The sequence below is a fragment of the Acipenser ruthenus genome, chromosome 13 (genome assembly GCF_902713425.1).
Source record: "Acipenser ruthenus chromosome 13, fAciRut3.2 maternal haplotype, whole genome shotgun sequence".
Classification (NCBI taxonomy): Eukaryota; Metazoa; Chordata; class Actinopteri; order Acipenseriformes; family Acipenseridae; genus Acipenser; species Acipenser ruthenus.
Window position 1 is genome coordinate 30,176,192 of NC_081201.1, and position 20,777 is coordinate 30,196,968.

The window sequence follows — 20,777 nt, forward strand, 5'->3', positions numbered from 1 at the left end:
ATTTGATTTCTATCTGGACTGAGAGGTGAGTACACCTGTAGAACCTGAAAGAACCTTAATCTAAAGAGATTATTGTTATTCCAGTAATGAAAAGGCAACATCTATTGGCCATAATGGATTTAGTGAGTGGTACTGGGAATTTCAAAGAGTCCAATATGTTATATATATATATATATATATATATATATATATATATATATATATATATATATATATATATATATATTAGGATGTTCAGAGGCGCAAAATCTAATGTGGAACACTGTATAATAGATACACATTGTTTCCAATTCTAAAACCATTTCATGGTATTCATTTGTGTATTGAAAAAAAAGGTACTAATTCTACTGTGTTTTATCTATAATTCACCCCCTAGTTTAGTTTAAATCTGAAATGGTGACTCTAAAAATGACATCTTGATGTGTTGATTTCACATGGAATGACCCCATTGTGTATCATATAAAAGATTTGGTAACCTATAGAAATGAAGGCGTTGTAGGGCTAGTGATGACTCTTCCAGCACTGGAAAAGACAACCCTGTTTCCTCCTGAACAATGGTCAATGGTCCGTGGAGTAGAACTAAAATCACAGACTTTCAAGGGTGAGAGTGGAGCAAGCTTATCTTTAACTATTAACACCACTCATGATTATATATCTGTAATTCACCAGCTCATTCTAAACAGGAAACTTAAACCCTTATGTGTCATTGTGATAAAATGAGCAAGGATTGACTCATATTACAACCTAGTGATTAACACTGGTTAGAATAATACCATTGGAAGTTGCTAAGTGAGGCCATCCCTCAGGTGAAATAAATCCTTAGGTGAATGTGTTGGGAGAGGTGAAGATACACTATATACTTGGCCTGGTCAGGACAACAGAGCCATAGATTACGAGAAATGAATTCCTTGATAATGCCAGATCCCCAGTTAATAAGTTATGCTCACAATCTTGTTCCATAACTTACATACTGTGGATTTTTTTATGAATTTATTACATTGATCAATACATAATGAATAATTAAATAAACAAACAGAAGCAAAGATGTTAGACATACTAATAATTTGTATGTGATGTTGGACCTGCAAGTGCTTAAACAAAACATTTACACATGTTTTGCAATGCTGTATATTGGTGGTATATCAACCATAACTTTAAACAGTTAAGCAGAAGAGATTCAGTTAAGTTATGGTTCTATAATTACTTATCACGTGTGGTAAACTCAGCTATTCCCTTTCCTTCGTACTCTAGCCAAATTATAAACCACTTAAAGCTAAAATATACCATATTGTATAAACTAAAACAGGCATGTTAAACACTGTGATACTTTTATTTGGACTAAAGAGTATATTCCAAAAAAGAACACTGAAGTTATTAATTGCAAATGAGCAATATGGGCAGGCAGTGTCAGATCTTGGCAACAAACTATTCTTCCAGGCCAGACAAAACATTTTCAGGCCAATTGGCAAAAGTGTACATTTATTTGAGACACACTGTGGCGCTTGAAGAAATTTTAGATGGTCACCATTATAGAAACTGAAATAATAAGTTCTTGATTATTATTACTGAATAGTACAATTCGTTTTTATGCCTGTTTATTTATCCAGAAGTCTGTAGTGATCAATTAACTGGACCACAACCTCTTCCCAATAAACATATGTTTTCTATTATTTATGTGTTAGATGTTACTTTAGGTTTTGCTGGCTACAAAGGTTAATTACTATTAGGGGGTTGCTTTTAAATTAAGCTTGCAGTAGCTCTTGTTTATGCAATGCATCCTTGTTAATTTCAGGGTGTGGGTCAGTTATCCAGAAAATCTGCTAATTTGACCACTTAACCCACCATTAGTGTGGTTACTAGACATTGTTCTATAGTGCAATTAAGATTTTACAATCTCAATGTGCTCAGATAATGTTCATAATGTTAAAGTAAATAACAAATTAAAAATATCAATAGAACTTGGGGACATGTTTATACGATGCAGATGTCCCCAAGTTCTATTGATATTTTTTAAGATAAATAAGGAAAGGTGCTAGGAAAGAAGAGATTAAAGCAAAACATAAATAAATAAATGGATCTCAATTCCATGCTGTGATACATCTCCAGTCCCACCTGACCAGTTTCAATTCATGGGATTGTCAAGCAACTGAATTAATCGAAGAACAAGGTTGTGAATATTATGATAGATAGCAAATCATTTTGGTGAAGTTTGCTTAAAGATTTGAATAGAAACATATATAGACACTGGAAGTAATGTATTATCTCTCTCTCTCTATAATCATATTAAATAGTTCATTAGCCAAGTCCCTACTTAATCTTAGGATAACACTCTAGGTACTTGACATCACTGAGTTTCATCTTTCTTTCTCAACAATTTATGTTACACCACATTTACTAACCTTCTGCTAAAAATATGCTTTTCAAGCATTCATCAATACCACTGGAGTGGTGTATTTGGTTTGTGTCGATCCCAGATTGCATCATCATGTAGAATGCTGGTATTTGTGCCAACAAACACCAATAAGGATGTTTTGTTGTATGCTTTGACCCATACATATTGTTTCAAGATCGTGATGGTTCTTTCAAACAGAAAGCACTGCTGTCCAGGACACGTGCAGACACTTATTATAAATGTATGGGTTTTCTTTAATTTTTACATGTGTCTTAAATGTTTAGTCCAATTTTAGTGTTCATTAACATGAACAAAATAACCCAGTTCCAGAGTACTGAGAAGGGATTTATTTCAAGCAAAGCAGTGAAAGAACAGGATTTAATCCTCAGTATCTAGTTAATACTCTTCAACCTCAGAATCCACAGGGTACCCTCTGCTGCATTAGCTTTTGATAATCACGCTCCAAAGACGTTGCACATGTGGCTTTTCTGAAATGAAACGGATCCATGCCAATTGTGGTGGAGGTGCTTGTAATATACACACCCATCCACCCACCCATTTTGACACAGGCAGTGTGTCTGCTTTTAGAGAGAATGCCTGATCTGGATCTGAACCCATGGCCCACAACAGAAAGGAGGGCAAATCATTCTTCCATCATAATATTTTCACAAATGCCAGTAAAATTTGTCCTCCTTTTCATTACAATAATAAAAAACAACAAATACAATTATATTCACCCAAAAATGTCAGTTTCTGAATTAAATCTCTTTCCTAATCACGGATTCACCCTTTTGTATGTTTGTATTTTGCCATCTGCCACCTTGAACAGCAAATCAACCAGCTGGCAGAGATGTGATCTGGACCAATCAGTAATGAGATCGTTTTCAAATGCATTTATGTGGCGCTGTGCAAAATGTTGATGAGAAAAATCTCTCAGTTCTAACAAGTTGTTAATTACATTTTCCATTGGAAAATACTTTTTAAAGAAAGTAACATTAGCATAAATGTCTTAACACATATTTCGACTGGTGTAATCAAAAATAGCCCCTTACTTCTCGTTCCTGAAAGGTAATGTAGCTCTGAGAAAAATGTTCCCAGTGCCACTTCATTATATTAGAATAGATTAGAAGCATTCAGCTTCAGAATGAATAGGCTCACAAGTATTCAGTTCTATTAATTTAAAATACAGTAGTTTAGGCATGAAACATTTGCTATACAATTCATAATGGGAATGGAAATCTGTACTAGAAACCAAGCAGTTATTTTTATATACAAAATAACAACTATTTAAAAGACTTAAGTAACTCATTGACTAATCTTAATAGTTATTACCTGCTAACTGCACATAAACACAATTAAAATAAAAAGTACTGTCATTGGGGGGAGGGGGGAATGCATTCTAAGTATACTGTTTAAGTAAGGACTTCTTATTTCTACAACACGATCAATCTGTCAGAGATTTCAGTCAAGAGAACTTTGCTTTCATATTGAGCCAGTGCTGAATCCTCCTCTACAATTACATTGTGAATACTATATTCCTTAGTGACATCAATTTACATTTGTAGAAACCACTCTGTACTCTACAGTATTTGACACACCAGAAAAAAAGCATAACATGGTTATCACATTGTTTTTATTTTGTCACTTTGAGATGGCATAGTGCAGTAAATAAATGTAACATGCAGAGGACCCCCCTACCTGAACACATATAAACTGTATTTGGGATGTAACATCTATACCATTAATAGAATTCGTTTTTAAAACTGTGCGCTTAAAGTTTCAATTTGGTATGTCATGGCAAGATCCTGCATAAATAATTCTGTACCTCAATTTAAGTCTTTAGTGATTGTATTAAAATCCTCTTAAAAAGAGAAAAGCTAATTTTAATTCTATAAACACAGTGAAAAGACATTAATTCCCTAGACAGTGTTACATTTTTTAATAGTCCTGTTTGAATAATGCAACTGCATGAATGCACTTGCCAAAAACAAATCATCAAATGTTTGATTTCTTTTTCATAACACATTAAGGAAACAAAACACTAAACAGAAATGTCATATTTAAATGTATCTGCTTAATAAAGCTATTTAAGTAACAGATCACCATCTTTTTTTAATAACTGTAAACAAAATTTCATGAAATTGGCTCTCCTATATAATTACAACATACCCACAAGTTCTTAATGGAATTCCAATAATTGTACATAGTGAGATGAACAGAAATACAGATGTCAAAATGCAGGCACCGAAAAGAGGTGGGTCAGTTTCAAAAAAAAAAAAAAAATAGAATAATAATGAATAACAAAAAGGCAGTAATCCCTCATTGTCAAAGGGATGTCTCTTGTTCCCACTATCATTTTCAGATGTTAGTGAAAGTCTGGCTTTTCCGGGAATGTGCATCCTGCACGTCTGATGATGACATTGGCTGAATAGTGTCCAGCCCGAATGCATTCTTCCAGGGGCCGGTCATAGACAAGTTGTGACAGAAAACCTAGCATTAAGAGAAGTAAAAATTAGAGGTTGTTAAATGCATCGTATTAAACACCTTTGCAAGTTAAAATAATAGTCATTGATTATATTCTGCACCACACCTACAATACAATTAAATATATTACTAAATGTACCTACCAATAATGCATCCTAAAACATTTGTGCCCTGATTGTTGGATAATGTAGTCTGATAATTAGTGCTAAACAGGGTCTATGAAACTAGTCACTGATGTTTGTAATAACTGATACAGCTCCACATTTTTCAAAATACTACTAAAAAAACACTATTCCAAATGGTTACTGTGTAAAACACTACAGATATGAGGGTGTATTCAATTGATCCAAGCAGCTGTGGATCTAAACACAAGTAAATATTTATATTTTGGTAGAAAGAGTATTTTGGAATAGAGCTGTATGAATGCTCAGAGGTAAAAACAACTGGATTGGCGGTCTAGTAGAAGCCTTCTTGTAAAAGGGTACTTTGTCCAAAACCATTGAATGAATTTAATAGAAAATTGGTCCACTAATTAGGTATGATTCTACACGTTTCAATCAGCTGTACTATCCAGAACAGCTTTGTCAATGAGATGATTACAGTCATCCCTCACTATATCCAAAAGAAAAACCTCTCAACATCCCAAGACTGCTGAGCCCTCTGCTGCCAAGGCACAAGGAGGAAGAGTGACAGAAAGAGACTGTGCACCAAATGATAACTCTATAGATGTTAAGAGTCTGCATAATGTACCAGAGTACGCTTGATGTTTAGATGATGAATAACTGTTCTGTGATATACAGCTCATTAGAGTTAAAATGGTTCTTTGACAATGCTTACAAGAAACTTCAACATTTCATATTTCGGGTTTCAGATTTATCAACATGCTTTCAGGTTGTCAGAATATTAAATTAGGACAAGCAGTTTCCAGAGCAACATACAGGGGAAAGAAATCAACAAGTCCTGCTCCAGGTTTCCTAGTTTACCATTCTAATCGTAGACTACAATGACAAACAGCTGGTAACTTCATCTTCTGACACCATGAAGCACCAGCTTCGACCCTCTCAGAAAAATCAATACTGTGTTTGAGCACACGTGTTTACAGCTGTATTAGGATGTCTTGCTTGTCCCGGAACAGTAACTGGGAGCTATTGTAATATTGTAACAAAACCAGCTTGCTGCTCTTGAACCCAGAACGCTTGGTAAGAGGCCCAAGGATTAGGTCATTAAAAAACTGAAGGAGACCAACAGGCAAGAACAAACAGCGTAGCAAATGTAAATACTCTCAAGAACTGAACAATCTGATTAGGGATACGATGGGATGAAGACTGAAGGCAACAGCTTTGATTTTAGAGTGCACACAACATGTGGCTTTTGAAATAATTCAATTTACTCAATGGTTTTCTAACTCTTCATAAAAGTGTGACGGTGTTTATGATTCAGAGTAAATCTGGTTGCAGAAAAATATCAATAAATGTGTTTTTAAAGAACCTCAAGTGTTAGAGTTTAAACGAATCTGAAAGGTTCTCTCAGAGGATCAGCATTCAATAATACACCATAATAACCTTAAGGGTCTCAGATCAAGTTGGACATTTGATTTCCTTTTTAATAACAATTCTTTGTGTGGTACGAATAAACTATAAACGTAGGCCAGAGGGACCCCTTATTGTGTTAAGAAATGTATTGTTGCATAGAAAAGCAACTTGGATCTTACTTAAGTGTCCCTGATCTACTGCCATGCTCATGCAAACAAAACTTCCAGGATAACAACATTTTACATAACATTCTCTGGCTCAGGACCAGTGGACTCTATTGAGAAAGGACCTGCAATTTCTCAGTATGTTAGAACTAAAGAAAAAAAAACAACAAAATAAACCTGCAAAACTTTGTTCTCATTACTCACCACAAGTTGACATATACAGCTGATGTTACATTTACACATACAAGGGTTTCTATATGCAATCTTTTTGCAGCTGTTTACAAAGCATCCTAACAGCACCAATACATCTTAAAGCTGCCCCCCCTTAATATTAACTAATTATACCAAATAATAAAAAGTATTCTAACAAAATTAGGCATGAGCCCCCTCCCCCCCTTATTGAAACAGAGATACATTAATGAAGTGCCTTATCTAAATGTTAAAGAAGTGTTTTGCAAATAGCCTGCCACCACACCAGGAAGTACAGAATGTTTCTTTATCTAACAGTACAATAACCATATAGTCTAAAGACGTGTATTTTTTCAGGTATTGCTAGCCATTTATTTGGAAGTTGGACAAATAACATAGTACATGACGCTTGCTTATCAAGCCATGTGGTTACTTTTTTGCATTCAGGTACCACATGTCTTCCTACAAGATGAGGACGCAAGGATGAGTACAATGAAAAAGACACTGCTCATCCATAGCATGGGGAATAGAATCTCATAAAATTTAGAAGATGCCCATATACTGAAAACATATTAACCCTATCACGTCCATATAAAGTTATAACAATATCTGACCCCCCCTCACTTTTTACAACATGTTCATGGGACAAAGCTGCAGTATCAGTAGAACTACTTATTCCTATATCATTTTATAAAATGCATTAGAATCACTATTTAAAGTAACAGTCCTATGAAGAAAACAGACAAAGAAACAGAGCACCGGTCTCCCAAAGAAGTGATGTAAATTAAGCGGTTCCCAGACTATGGGGCGCAAAAGATCCAAAGGTGGTCATGGAAGACAGCATACTTAACACATACAAATACAGTATATTTGTTGATCAATGTAAAGGACAGTATGATAAGATTTTTCTTTTGAGAACCAGTATGCGATTGTCATCTCATGTTCTTTTCCAAACCATAAGCCTGGTCATTCTGGTATTTTGTGTAGGCTATTCATTCATTCATTCATTTTTTATGTTATGGGAATGTTGCTGTAAAAACAGAAATAAATGCTAGCGTATGTGTAGAACAGATATTATCATTTGTATTTTAATTTTACCTATTTATCCTTTATTCTCAACAGATCTTGAAAAATGCACCTCTTAATAAATAATTTGTAAATCTTTATAACAAATCAAGAACTTATTTCATTACTACAGCAGTGGTTTTATATATGTAAACCTAACCCGTGGGTAATGGTAGTATTTGCATGACAGGTTACTTCTGTTGATGCCTGTAATTTAATTTCCGGGATTTAATTTGAAAAACCATGAAGGAATCCCTCAGGTAACCTAACAAGGAGGTGGGTCTCTTCAAAAAGGGATAATGTGAGAATGGCAAACAGCACAGAAACATTTATAACATAAAAATAATGCAAGTATAACACTATTAAGTTTAAATTACAATACTTGGTCTTTAATATATTCAAAAATCAGACAAGTTGTTGCAGGATTTAGGCTCCAACAGTTCAATTAGCCAGGCATCAGTCTCCAAGATCTACTTTCTTGTATGTGGAACCTACACATTTTCATCATATTTGGGCAAGCAGTTCTGAAGATCAGAGACAAGTAAAAGTGCAAAAGTAGGTAAACATAACCTATGACAGAGTCTAATTGCACATTACTTAAGTTTCTCATTTAATACACGTGTGTGTTTGTGTGTGTGTGTGTGTGTGTGTGTGGTTATTAACAGTGGCAAAAGGAAAAGACCAACAATATACTCAACATTTGGGTCAACCTTGCTCTCTCAACTGGTGGTACAATTCTGGATGACACATACATTCAAGGAAAGAACTCTACAATTTACGAATCATAGAGCAGCCTAATACACTTAGCACAGAAAAACAAGTAAAGGGTATTTGTGGTATGGTATGAATATATTCAAAGCGTAGACACCACTTACATTATATTAACTTCAAACCACCGATACATTTGGTGAGGTGTAATGAAACTTAACCTACCTCCTACAAATGCATCTCCAGCTCCATTTGTGTCCACAATTTCACTCTGATCAATGTCTAAAACCGGGGAAATCGTCACTTCATTGCCTAGAGGAAAGAGAATAATCAGTAAAGCTGAAAATAACCAAATGCCTGACATAAAAAGAATGTTACTTGAACACATGTACAAAATCCAAAACACCACTGGATTAAATTACCCACAAGAGGCTAGTACTAACTTCTACAGATCAATCTAAATAGCGTTTCAGGGACATAGCCTTTAATGCACAACAGTTATGTCTTTTAACCACTTCAACTCCAGATGTAAACATGAAACCCCTTCCCAGGTACCAGGTTTTGAAAATAATAATAATGGTTTCAAACCTGTAATTGCTATAAAATGTTAACATGTTAAAAAAAATAAATGACCTCATTAACCTTTTATGCTCCTGTGTACTACATACCCATGTTCAATGGAGATAAAAACATTTTTTTTTTTTTTTAACAATGAAAACAAAAACGGCGCTAATAACAATAATAATCAGTAAACAGTAATTATCAAATAAAAATCAAACATAAAAACGTGTGCCATTATCGACTTGCTCTGTGCCATTTATATACAACAGAACCCGGGGTTGCCTTCACAACCACTGCACATTTTTCTTGTGTCCTTTCTTTTGTTTTCATTTTCGTAGCAGACCCTGCACCTTTTTTGCGGTCTCTGCTTCCCTTGTGTTGGAGGGATAGTCACAAATGCATGTACAGGGCTACTTTGCGCAGGCATTGTGATGGATCTGGCTGCCGCAGACGCCTGCTTTATTGCCTTGTACCCAGTACTGTTTTTGTCACAGCACTGCCATTTCAAACCAAACAGCTTCCTGTTTGCAGCTGGCTTACCTGTAAAGTAGCTGCATGCTCTTTTGTTTGTACAGTCGCAAAGGTAAAGGATTAGCTTTTCGGGAACAAATGCCAAAAACCACTCCAATATATCTCAGTCTTCAAAAAGCCCACAGCTAGATTGGAATCACTACATGACACTACATGACCCTTCCCTGACTTTCATTACACATTCCACAGTACTGAAACCTGAAACGCTAGACTGAGAAACTGCTCATAGAATAGAATGGGAAACTTGACATAGGCATGTACGGCACGGTACTGTAAGTAGGTTTTCATTTGACGTACGTCATGGTGTTGAAGTGGTTCATAAATAATCAGCAGTTTGAAGGTTACAGTGCTCCCCCTTTATAACGCTGTAGGCGGGAGCCATCGCTAAGAGGCCGTGCTATTTGTGTTCAGCCTTATAACAAGAATACTAGTGCTAGTGTAATGGCATTATGGGACAAATGGGGGCCATGACCGTACCTGTTCCGCAGTATAAAGGTTGCTTCGAGAATACACTTCTTAGGACTGTTACTTTCCCAGTACAACGGAAAGCACAGTTCATTCTATTTCGTACATTTTGAACCTTTAATACAATAAAGGTGATCACCACTGGCATCAAACATCACAATGAATTATACCAGTTACAACTGCTTTCTGTGAATCATTTAACAGCCCTTTAAATGGCTGAGGGGTAACAGTTGTGACAACTTGTCACAAATTGCTATTTTGTTTGCATGACTTTTTCAGTGCAGTGCTGAAACATTAAGGATATCATTATCCAAAAGGACATAATCAGGCTTACATTTATTAGGATGCCATAGGAGTTAAATTTCACCTTTGGGGCATAGCTGAAAACCAAGTGCCTTAGCCAGTCTAATCTCTGATCACAGTTACATCCTAAAACCCCTGCATATTTCAAACATCTTTGTTTCACCACTACCAGCTGTCATTTCAACGTATCTGTTGACAGAGTTAGGAGTACTGATGGCCTCTTCTAGGGGTTTCACATAGATCAGATGGGCAAGGTTGATTATATGACAATACTTATAATGGTGAATTGTGCTGTATATGTTCATGTATGCTGTGAAGTCTTAGTATCCAATTCTGGTCAAGTGTAATTTTTAATATTTATTTTTTCACATTTTTCATTTAAATGGGTTATTTTTCTCTTTTGCAATTTCAATACCATCAATAAAGTTTTGTGCATTTCAAAACGTGAGGGACATGCCACTATTTTTTTTTTTACATACCTACATCTTAGTCACATTTTAGCTATAACTATATTTAAAACTGTAATGCTGTAGCCTGATATTAACAAAAGTTTAAGATTGCTAAAAACATTGTTAACACATTTATAGATGCATAATCAATTGTTCATAACACATTCCTGAACTAAACGCGTTACTATAATTTTGGAAACTATGAGAAAGCCAAGGTTTTTTTTTGGATTGCAACTAAGGAACAGGTGAGCCTTTATTCTAATATAATTGTAAAGTAGGCAAAGTTTGTGTTTTTAATACAGATGCTTTGTTTAAAATAACACATTTTCTTAATCAGCTGCAGATTTTTCCTTTGATAATTGCATTAAAACGAAGATCCTTTTAGGATCAGCTAATTAGCAGCAAAATGACTTTGTTAAATTAATTCTGCAGATGAAGCATGCTATCCCGCCTCCCACTTGAAATGATTAAATACAAATCTTACATGTAAATTATGTTAACAGTAATTTATAGTTTGTCAATTATTCTGCAATTAGAGATTAACACAACTAATGAAGATGTGATTTTAGCCAGTAGTTTTAAAGCACATGTAAAAGACAATGCTTTAAATTCACTTGTTAGCACAGGAGAGGTTTTTGAAGTGTGACTGCAGGATGTAAGCAGTCAAAGGTAATGTGTTTTATAGTGCACAACCGCTGTCACTTACAGTAAACCTTGAGGCTATAAATAGTCTGTTTACCATAACCGCATTTAAATGTATGTTTCAGGAAGTCTCACCCTAGGGGGTGGAGGATTCATGATGCAGCATATGCAGTGTCTCCATCTTAGATATTTATAATCTTAAATAAATATAATAAATATATAAAATTATGGCGTGTAAATGGCTCATAGTTCTGAATTCAGGTGGCTTAGAAGACCAGTATGTAAAATGAATTGTTGAATTTTTTAAACAGGGACTTGCGGTGAAACCTCCCCCAAGTTCTCTGAAACACACTCATCTAAGTAGAGTGAAGACCGTGGTTCAGTCCAAGCAGGCCAGTCCAGGTGACTGAAACTAGTGAGTCATCAGATAGATATGAGCTACATTCATTTTATTTTATGGCAATGCATTTCAAGTGCTATTAAATATAATTTGTCTTGTTACATGCTAGTTAAAAGAAAAGATTGAAATATGACACCTAAACAGAATTCACCCTCAACATACAGTACATGCAAGCTAGCTTTGTAACAGAGGATAAAAAATAAATAAATAAATAAATAAATAAAAATCTTGTTTTCTACTTTGGATAGCCTCTATAAAAATGGTCATGTGTGCACCTCCCATAAGTACACTTGCTTGCTTGTCAGATAGCTTGTTGTCAGACGTTATATTAAAGGTGGAGACTAGGACATGTCACACAAAGATTTTACAAATATAATGTAGGGAAAAGCAGAGATTTTTTACAATGCAGATTAAGATTTTAATAAGGTACTTATACATTAGTTTTAAATGTATTGTAAAGCAAGTTGTATAAAGCTTCACTGTCACTGTAGTAAGCAAGGCTGAATTTGCACATGTTCATGTATACTGCATTGCTGTTTAATGGTGCATGATGCTCTAGGTGGTTCCCATAACCTTGCTTTGTCTCCTACAAGCTGCGTCAATTGATATGATAATAATGAAAGGATGTCTGAAATGAGCGGGGCTGAGCTCGGGCAATCTGTGCAGTCTTTGCATTTACCACCACTTGGTAGCCAAACGCTCTCCAAAAGTCTTCTTTAGTTGCCACAGGCAACAATGAATTGCACTTGCAGCTCAGGGACACGGAGCAGATGCTTCAGATCCAAATGGTAATAGTTCCAAACCCTGAAAGAGATCTTTATTCCAGACAGTGACTGCAAATAAAAAGAAATCTCTACATAACAGGCTTTATTATTTGTTATGCTGATCGGTGTACAGTCACTAGTATTGCTGTGAAGCAATGTTTTCTTCTGGAAATAATGTCGTCTTTCTATTAGTATTAAAACTAAACAACAAAAAAGTATTTAAAATACATTGTTATTGAAGTAGCTTATTTCAAATCTATCCTACTTCTCTGTAAAATCAATGCCTGATCCACACCAGACTGAGGCCGATCTATAACGCAGTTCTAGTGTAGTGGACGCTACTCTGAACGCATTTGTGTCAATATACCACATATTTACAGGCTTATTTAATCTTTGCTGCCAAGATGCTGTGACATAATTGTCCTTTGTTTGGTGAGGATATTAGTTTGAACTGAAAGCATCATTAAACGTAAGTGGAAGATTAAGTATTTGTTTGTTGCCAGGATGGCACTGTCCTTGACCTACAATGAGCTAATGTCAATTAAAAACACGCATACATTCCCAGTCAAAATAATAATTCTGCTAATGCTCAGAATGCACACTGAAACAACTTGCATTGAGTAACCTGCCTTAAATGACTGTATTTTTTGTTTGGAAAACAGGTAAACAAAGAATCCATCGGGCTTCAAACTTCAGCCTGTAAGCTAAAAACAAAACAATAAAGAAACATGACTGTATTGTAAAGCAGGGGTTTTCAAACACAGTATACAAACTAATTAAGACAGTGTTTTAGACAGGTTAACTATTCTGCTCTCCTGGTTTTAAGTTTCTGCTTTAATCCTCCAGCCTTAAAACACAGATGCTATGGAAGTCGGCATTTTCCAGGTAAGACTTATTCTTCACACAACAGTTACTGCCAAAGACGATACCAATTTGAAATCTTCCCAGACCAGAGACAAACATAAAAGACCCAATAATACACGTAGATAACGAATCAGTCTATATTCTGTTATCCTATTACTGTAGACCTATAGGCCTGCATAGTAGGGGTGTGCCGAAGCTCGTATTTCTTGAGTAAGTAGTATTTGGTCGACAGGTATTAAAGTAAATCAAAAAACATATTTATTACATTTGTTGATTTCAAAACAAGAAAAGTTGCCCTTCCCTAACCTTTACAACCGAGTACAAATGTTTTATAAGCTGATTGGAAGCAAATTTTCCTCTCATCTGGGTGCTGACATTTCTACTGCTGTATTGAAGCCATAAACTGACAATGAAAATATGTTGCAAAACTAACAAACAAACACAACCAATTGGTAATGTAAATGTGACCTTTCCTTAAAGCTAACTCGGGCTATCGGTGTGGAAACTGGGATATGTATTTCTTTGTCAAGATTAAATCAGAGGTAACACCTTGCTCAGGACTACAATCCCACAATTCACTGCAGACGACGCATTTCAAAAGCACAACAAAAGGTAAGAGAAATAATCGCTAATAAAATATAAATTCATTTTAGTTAGTTTGATCACGAGAGGGTTTATAACAGTCAGATTGTTAATGACGGATATGCAATAATTGTGTAAACAAGGCAAACCAAGGGACTGCATTGTTTTCCGCCCTGGATAAGGGTGTCTGCTAAGAAATAAATAATTTTGCATTGAGTAATTAACACATTTTATTCCATTTAATTAATATCCAACAACTTCAACATTTTTTTTAAAGGCAATTAGTGCATAGCACTAATTGAAATTATGGTTTCACTAAGGAGTTTTCTTTTTAACAAAAAAAAAAAAACTAGACATGGGAGTTTTTGTGAACAAAAACAAAGTATCCCTGTAGGAATAATCAAATAAGAATGTCACATCAGATATAATGAATATGTGAAAAAACATTCATATCAATGGTATGTCTGAGGTTAAAACCATGTGGCAGTGAAATGGTTCATGTCTACGTAATTATTGGACTGCCACTGAAACCACAAGCATAAGACAGAAATCAGACAAACAGACATCATTTTTAAACGATGTAGAGAAACATATTATTTAAAAGTCAAGCACCAGCTCAGATTTAAAGCACCCACAGGTCAACACTAAATCTGCTTCCGTATACATAAAACAACAAAGTTTCAAACATATTAACAGAAATACTGTTTGTCTAAAGGCACCACTAGTTGAGTTAAGTTGTCATTTGCCATGAGAATGGGCAAAAAAACTCAAGAGAAGTCTGAAAAAAAACAAATGTGCCAGACATATCCTTACAGCAAGCTACTCATAATAACCAAACAGCATGTTGTACAAAAAGCATCAACGTACTAAGCCATGTCACAAAACACATCGGACCAGCTTTAATTAGTCTCAACTACAAGGTTAAGATCTCAGGAGGTGCCTCTGGTGGGTGAAGGGAAGGGGGTGGGGATGTAAATCTGTTAGAGCCCTGCACGACTACAGAAAAGACAGAAAGTAAAACATAAACGTAGGCAAAACATCAGGCTGAAATTAACTGAATACAATGGCCAGTACTTTAAATCCTCACACCGCGAGGCTGAGGACCTGTGGCTAAGGACATTCATAGACCAGAAGAGACATTCTAAGTGCTGTCATGAACTGCTGCGTAACAAAATACGGTGACAACAAAAAATAGGCAAAAATACAGACCACCACAAAACCCTACTGCACTCCATGATCTCACACTACTGAAAACCTGACATAAGTGACATCTGTTCCCACATTAATTTATTTGATTAAAATCCTGTAAGTGTACAAGCCTGATTACAAAGCAGGGTATGCTTAACAATATTTAACATAAACTTGTCTAGTTAGCAAAGGCAATGTGAAAACATAATCAAATGTGAATGATAATAAATCATGCTGATTTCCAGTATGTAGAAGACACTGCCTTGAACCAAGAATGCTCCTCTTAAAGATTAAGGTCCTTTGCCCCTCTACTATTCTGGATTACTTTTCTAAACATATTGTCCACAGATTCTAATTGTACTATGATAAAAAGTAACATGCTTTGTCTGAATTTAAAACTACCCCCCCCCCCCCCCCAAAAAAAGAAAGAAATATCACATTGATTAATAAAAGAACTGAAAGAACCTAGATTGACATACTGAACTTCATATTTTCTCCCATCCAGAGTAAAAAAAAAAAAAAAAAGTTTGTCTCAGCAGCATAATGAACCTTTTCCTCCCATCTGACCTCACTTTCTTCTGAAACTCTACTGTAAATATCCAAAAGGCAGAGTTTTTTTCCCCTTTTTTCTGTGTGTTAAACCAAGTCAGAGTAAATTTACATTTATATGGTATAGGGTACTTTTATCCCAATATTCCTAAACTGAGATTCCATATAAAACCCTTAAGTCTGATGACATTGGGAGGTCGAAGCTTCTCTTCGTGTGCTCCTACTCTTTGGAACTCACTGCCACTATCTGCGAGAGGCTTGGATTCAGAAGAAAAAAATGTAAATCTACACTTAAAACACACTTGTTTTCCTTGGCTTTTGGCAATTACCTTTTTGTTTTTAGTATATTGTATTTACACATTGTAATGGATTTTGTATTAACTTTTAAAAATTGCTGTGTTTTTTAAATGCGGTTTCTAATGTATTTTTTTGTTTTGTTTTAAATGTCTCTGATGTTACTAGCAATTGCTGGTGCATTTTATGCTATGTACAGCGCTCTGAGATGTTCTACAGGAAAAGCTCTACAGTGCACTGAGTTTATAAGAAACATTGATACAAGAATCAACTGCACATAGTGATCAAAACCACTGGGACCAAATAATTCCTATACTAACCAATGTAAAATACTCCACTTGTAAGAATCAAGCAATCCGCTTACAAGAATCATTTTGGGGCAAACTGACTACATGTAATACGGTACTTGATTAAGTGCAATAAAGTTGTTTTTGAATTTGAACTTGATTACATCTCATATGATTAGGCACATACGCAGCGTGGATAGCACAATGATGCAGGGAACACTGCATTGTTTGTAATCAGACGTGACTACACTACTGCATTGTGCAGGTATGCTTTTTGTGTTCTCTGTTAGTGAAAATGTGTTTCGACAAAGTAAATACACATTCACTAAATACATACACAGTACAGCAATGTTATTGTGTGATATGCATGTAGAGGGAGTGGGGTTGCGGCGCGGCGTGGCAAGGTGAGGGGGGGGGGGGGGGGGAGGGACGACTGCAAAGCTTTGCATTTCCGCTTAATGAAAAACTGTGAGATTTGCTTCCCAACAGAAAATAAGTAAGCCACAGATGTTTAAATACAGTGGTAGTGCCGACAGTAAAATACTGTACTGTAATGTCATTTTAATTCAAAGGCCATTACACGTAACACCGCAGTTGTTAAACTAGGCACCCTCACGAGATGATCGCTTCTCTCAAGTACACTGTAGTAAAACAGGATTCTGCAGCCTTGAGTACACATAATCGTGATCATATATCAAGCTACTTACCCACGAGGACTTGTTTTGATGTATTGTACAGTGAAGTAGCACCATTGACATCTGTAGACTATTTAAACTGCTGATGGCACGCTTTTGCTAATTGTAATGTGACAGAGTGGCTGAGGACAGTGTAAATTATCAGGCTGGAGTCGATTTACAGTTTTAAACCAGTGTTGGTTTTATTTTTCTTACACTGCAGTGGCGAAACAACCGCTAATAAAACAAACAAAATAAACCTAACTCTCAGCTGGATCACTAACTAAACAGTACACTAGATCTCTTACTCGAGTTTTGTTTTCTTTTTGTTACTTCTGCTTCCTTACGCCTCTATACCCCCATCATAAAGCTATTGGCTAAGCCATTTCTATCAATGTGTCATTAACTTTAACATGCAGTTCACCAATTGACCATTATCCATAATTCGTTAAGGAAAGCAGCTGTAGATTTTTCGTGGGCGTGCATACATGCAGGAACTCGTGACATCTAGTGGTCAACCCATTACACTTCAGGGAACAAGCTCTCATCATTCTCATACTAAGTTTGATTCTGCACCACAGTAATATCGGTCCGCTTTTAAGAATCAACCGCTTATAAGAATCAAAACACCCAGGACAGATGTGATTCTTATAAACGGAGTGCACTGTATATATAAATATAACTGATTGATTGATTGATTGACTGATTGACATGATGCCGATGTCACCTGAGCCCAAGAAACAAACGAAACAGAATACTTTCTAAATGCATACTCTGACACTGAATAATGAGCCTGAAATACAGGATAAAAATGTACACATTTGTACAAAGCAGCACCTCTCTGGGGGATCATTAAAAACAGGAAGAACTTTTCTAAAAACTCACAAAAAACTGTCCAAAAAATTGCAAACCCTTCAAAAAGAAAAAAAAAAATGTCCACATAAATACACAGTTGGGATTTTTAAGAGTAGAACATGAAGAAAAAAAAAAAGTACATATTTATAATGAGACAAGCAAAAACTGGAGCTGGGCCAAAGCATCACCATGAAGGCTGGACTTTTAATGAACTAGTTATAAAAAGCTTGTTCCTTTTTAGCTTATTGGGGACTGGTTAAGCTAAAAGGGTACAAGTTTACTAATAGATCAGTTCTACTGTGTATACAAACACACAGGTAAGAAATCATAACAAATTGTTTTGGTACTAGTAACCTCTTAGGTCACTATTGTCCTGGTGCTGTCATTTCAGATAGATTGTTCATGTTCATACTTATACTTCATTTTACTTTTAATGCTAGGCCAGGCTAGTGCAGAGAATGAAACAAGAAGAAACCACATTGTGACCACTTAACAGAGAGCCTCTGTGCCTCAGAACAAATTAAGATCTAGTTATACCGTCATCAGCTGTGAAATGCCGCAACCCTCCCAAATGATCATGTATTAGTTCTCTCCACCGCAAAGGTTCAGGGCGCAGAAAGCCTAATTAGTACTTTAATAGGTGCGTCAACTATGCCTTGTGTAATTCTGTGGTGTCATTGGATGCTAAATTAAAGACAACCCTTTTCTTGCTGCTTTCATTAGGCATATTAATGCCAAGAGGCGAGGAAATGCTGATTTAATATCGAAGGGAAAAAACAAAAGTAACAAATTGGCATCTCTTTTGAGAATTGCCCCGCAGGCCAAGCATTTGTATGTCCTTAATCATTATTAAATGACTTAACATGACACGCTGAGCCTGGCGAATGATTGCATCCAGACAAGAAAACAAATTACAAACGAAAGATCCAAGCCGTATTAGAGGTCTGCCTCTGGGAAAAGAAAATCTTTAATTATCTTTTATATTGACATTTATTTGGCTGCCATGAATAACATAGCAATCAGATTTAGCTTTGCTTGCCACTGTACGGCTTCTCCCAGGGCTCAGAAATTCCCTGACATTTATCATGTTTGCCTTTGCAGACAACATCACAACATACTCTCTTATCCACTTCACATTCATCATGCATTTTACACAAAGTTCTACCGAGCCACACAATTTTGTCTTCATGAAGAGCAAATGAAAAAGGTCTAGCAGGTATTATCTGTCTCCATGAAACACCTATAGGACAATATATATTTTGAATTTTCATTAAACCCAAGGGGCCTGGGTTCAAATTCAGCACAGTTTCTTTTATCTGGGAAATTAGTTTGCTGGGGAAAGCGAGGCTAACCTTACAGTCTATTGTGGATGCGAAGTCTAGAGAGACTGATGCTTTTACAATAGTTTGATCAATTCAATACTACACAAAAATGATTTGTGGAGGCTATACAACTCATATAAAGTGTTGTTCTGCAGTGTAAACACCCCTCTCTCCCTGCTTAAATACTTAATTTTTAATACCAAATTACTATCCTTATGTCTACCAAACTTGACTATTTATTTACATAGCCACAGGGCGTGCTCAGTTATTTTATACAACGTTCTCAGTTATTTTATACAACTTTCCTTCAGACTGATTCTGACACTGAAATTCAGTTTGAAGCAAGAATCTAACAAGATCAAAAAGAAACTACAGTTGACAACGTGTATTACAAGACTACCTTATTACATATATCAGTGGCTGTTCCACAACTGACTGCAATTTGTTATAGTAAAACATGCTAAAACAACTATGTTGATATTAAGTGATCCTTTCCCTGAAGCTATTTAATGCAAGACTTCTGGGAAGAGTACTTAATGCAGGCACTGGGATCAAGGAAGATATCAAATTAAATCATCATTCAGAAATGCTGAAAGTCATTTAGCAAACGATTAAACAAACAATAAATGAAGATTATACCACTGGTGACGACGGTTCCATCTTTCCCCTGGGTGAAGACGACAATCCGTTGCCTCTTCTTGTTCACTTTTGGCAGGCTCTGGGTCTTCTTTGCAATTTCTTCAATGTCTTCTGTCTGTGGAGGCAAAAAAGCAACACATGGAAATCATAGCATGAAAACAAACAAAAATCCAACTATGCTGTAGAATATCACACAGCAAGAAATTTCTTTCAACATACTCCTACAGATTTGTTTGTCTGCTAGAATATATTTAAGTAGATTCAGTTATCAAATGGTTCCTGTCCTATGACAAGGGCTGAGACAGGAATATATTTTAATTACCTAATTTAACAATGAAAACAAAAATGAGTGTAATGCATTTTATAAAAAGAAACTGAATACATTCAGGTGATAAAGAGTTTTGAGTAAAGTCTTCTAGTCAAAATGTTTGCCAGTGAATTTATTAAGTTTATTTCAGAATTTCTACAAAAGAACACTAAAAAAAATTATTTGAATTACAATGTATTAAATGACCTCCAGGAGGTAGGAGAATTGCCTACATTCAACAAAAACATGGGGACACGAAACCACATGCATGCCTTTTACCTCACACATAATAAATATTTGATATCAATGCCACTTGTTCCCATTAGATTTGACCTTTTAGAAATATAATTTTTTCCACCTGGATGGTCTGTGGCTGGTTATAAGATTAGGATAACTAGTTACTGCTTGTTAGCTTCACTGAATCTAAATAAATTACAGGACTTTCTTTCTTAATTTTTTTTTTTTTGTGTGTTAAACGTACTACAGGAGATTTCAAACACCTACAGTCACTGGTACCACATGGTATATGAAAACAACTTCTAAAACCTAACAGGGCTCTGTGCTTCT

At 35.6% G+C, this 20,777-nt stretch overlaps 1 protein-coding gene across 2 annotated transcripts in view; it reads right to left on the reverse strand.

Moving 5' to 3' along the window:
- Nucleotides 1–4,008: 4,008 nt before the first annotated feature.
- The window catches only part of LOC117418223 (adenosine kinase-like), a 116,597-nt gene continuing 99,828 nt past the window's right edge, over nt 4,009–20,777 (reverse strand). For both annotated transcript variants that reach the window (XM_034031002.3, XM_034031004.3), the window contains 3 exons: nt 19,904–20,018; nt 8,760–8,846; nt 4,009–4,882 (listed from right to left, as the gene is read on the reverse strand). In XM_034031002.3, coding sequence (XP_033886893.1) covers nt 4,758–4,882; nt 8,760–8,846; nt 19,904–20,018 — 327 coding nt within the window. In that variant the 3' untranslated portion in view covers nt 4,009–4,757. The remainder of the gene's footprint in view (nt 4,883–8,759; nt 8,847–19,903; nt 20,019–20,777) is intronic.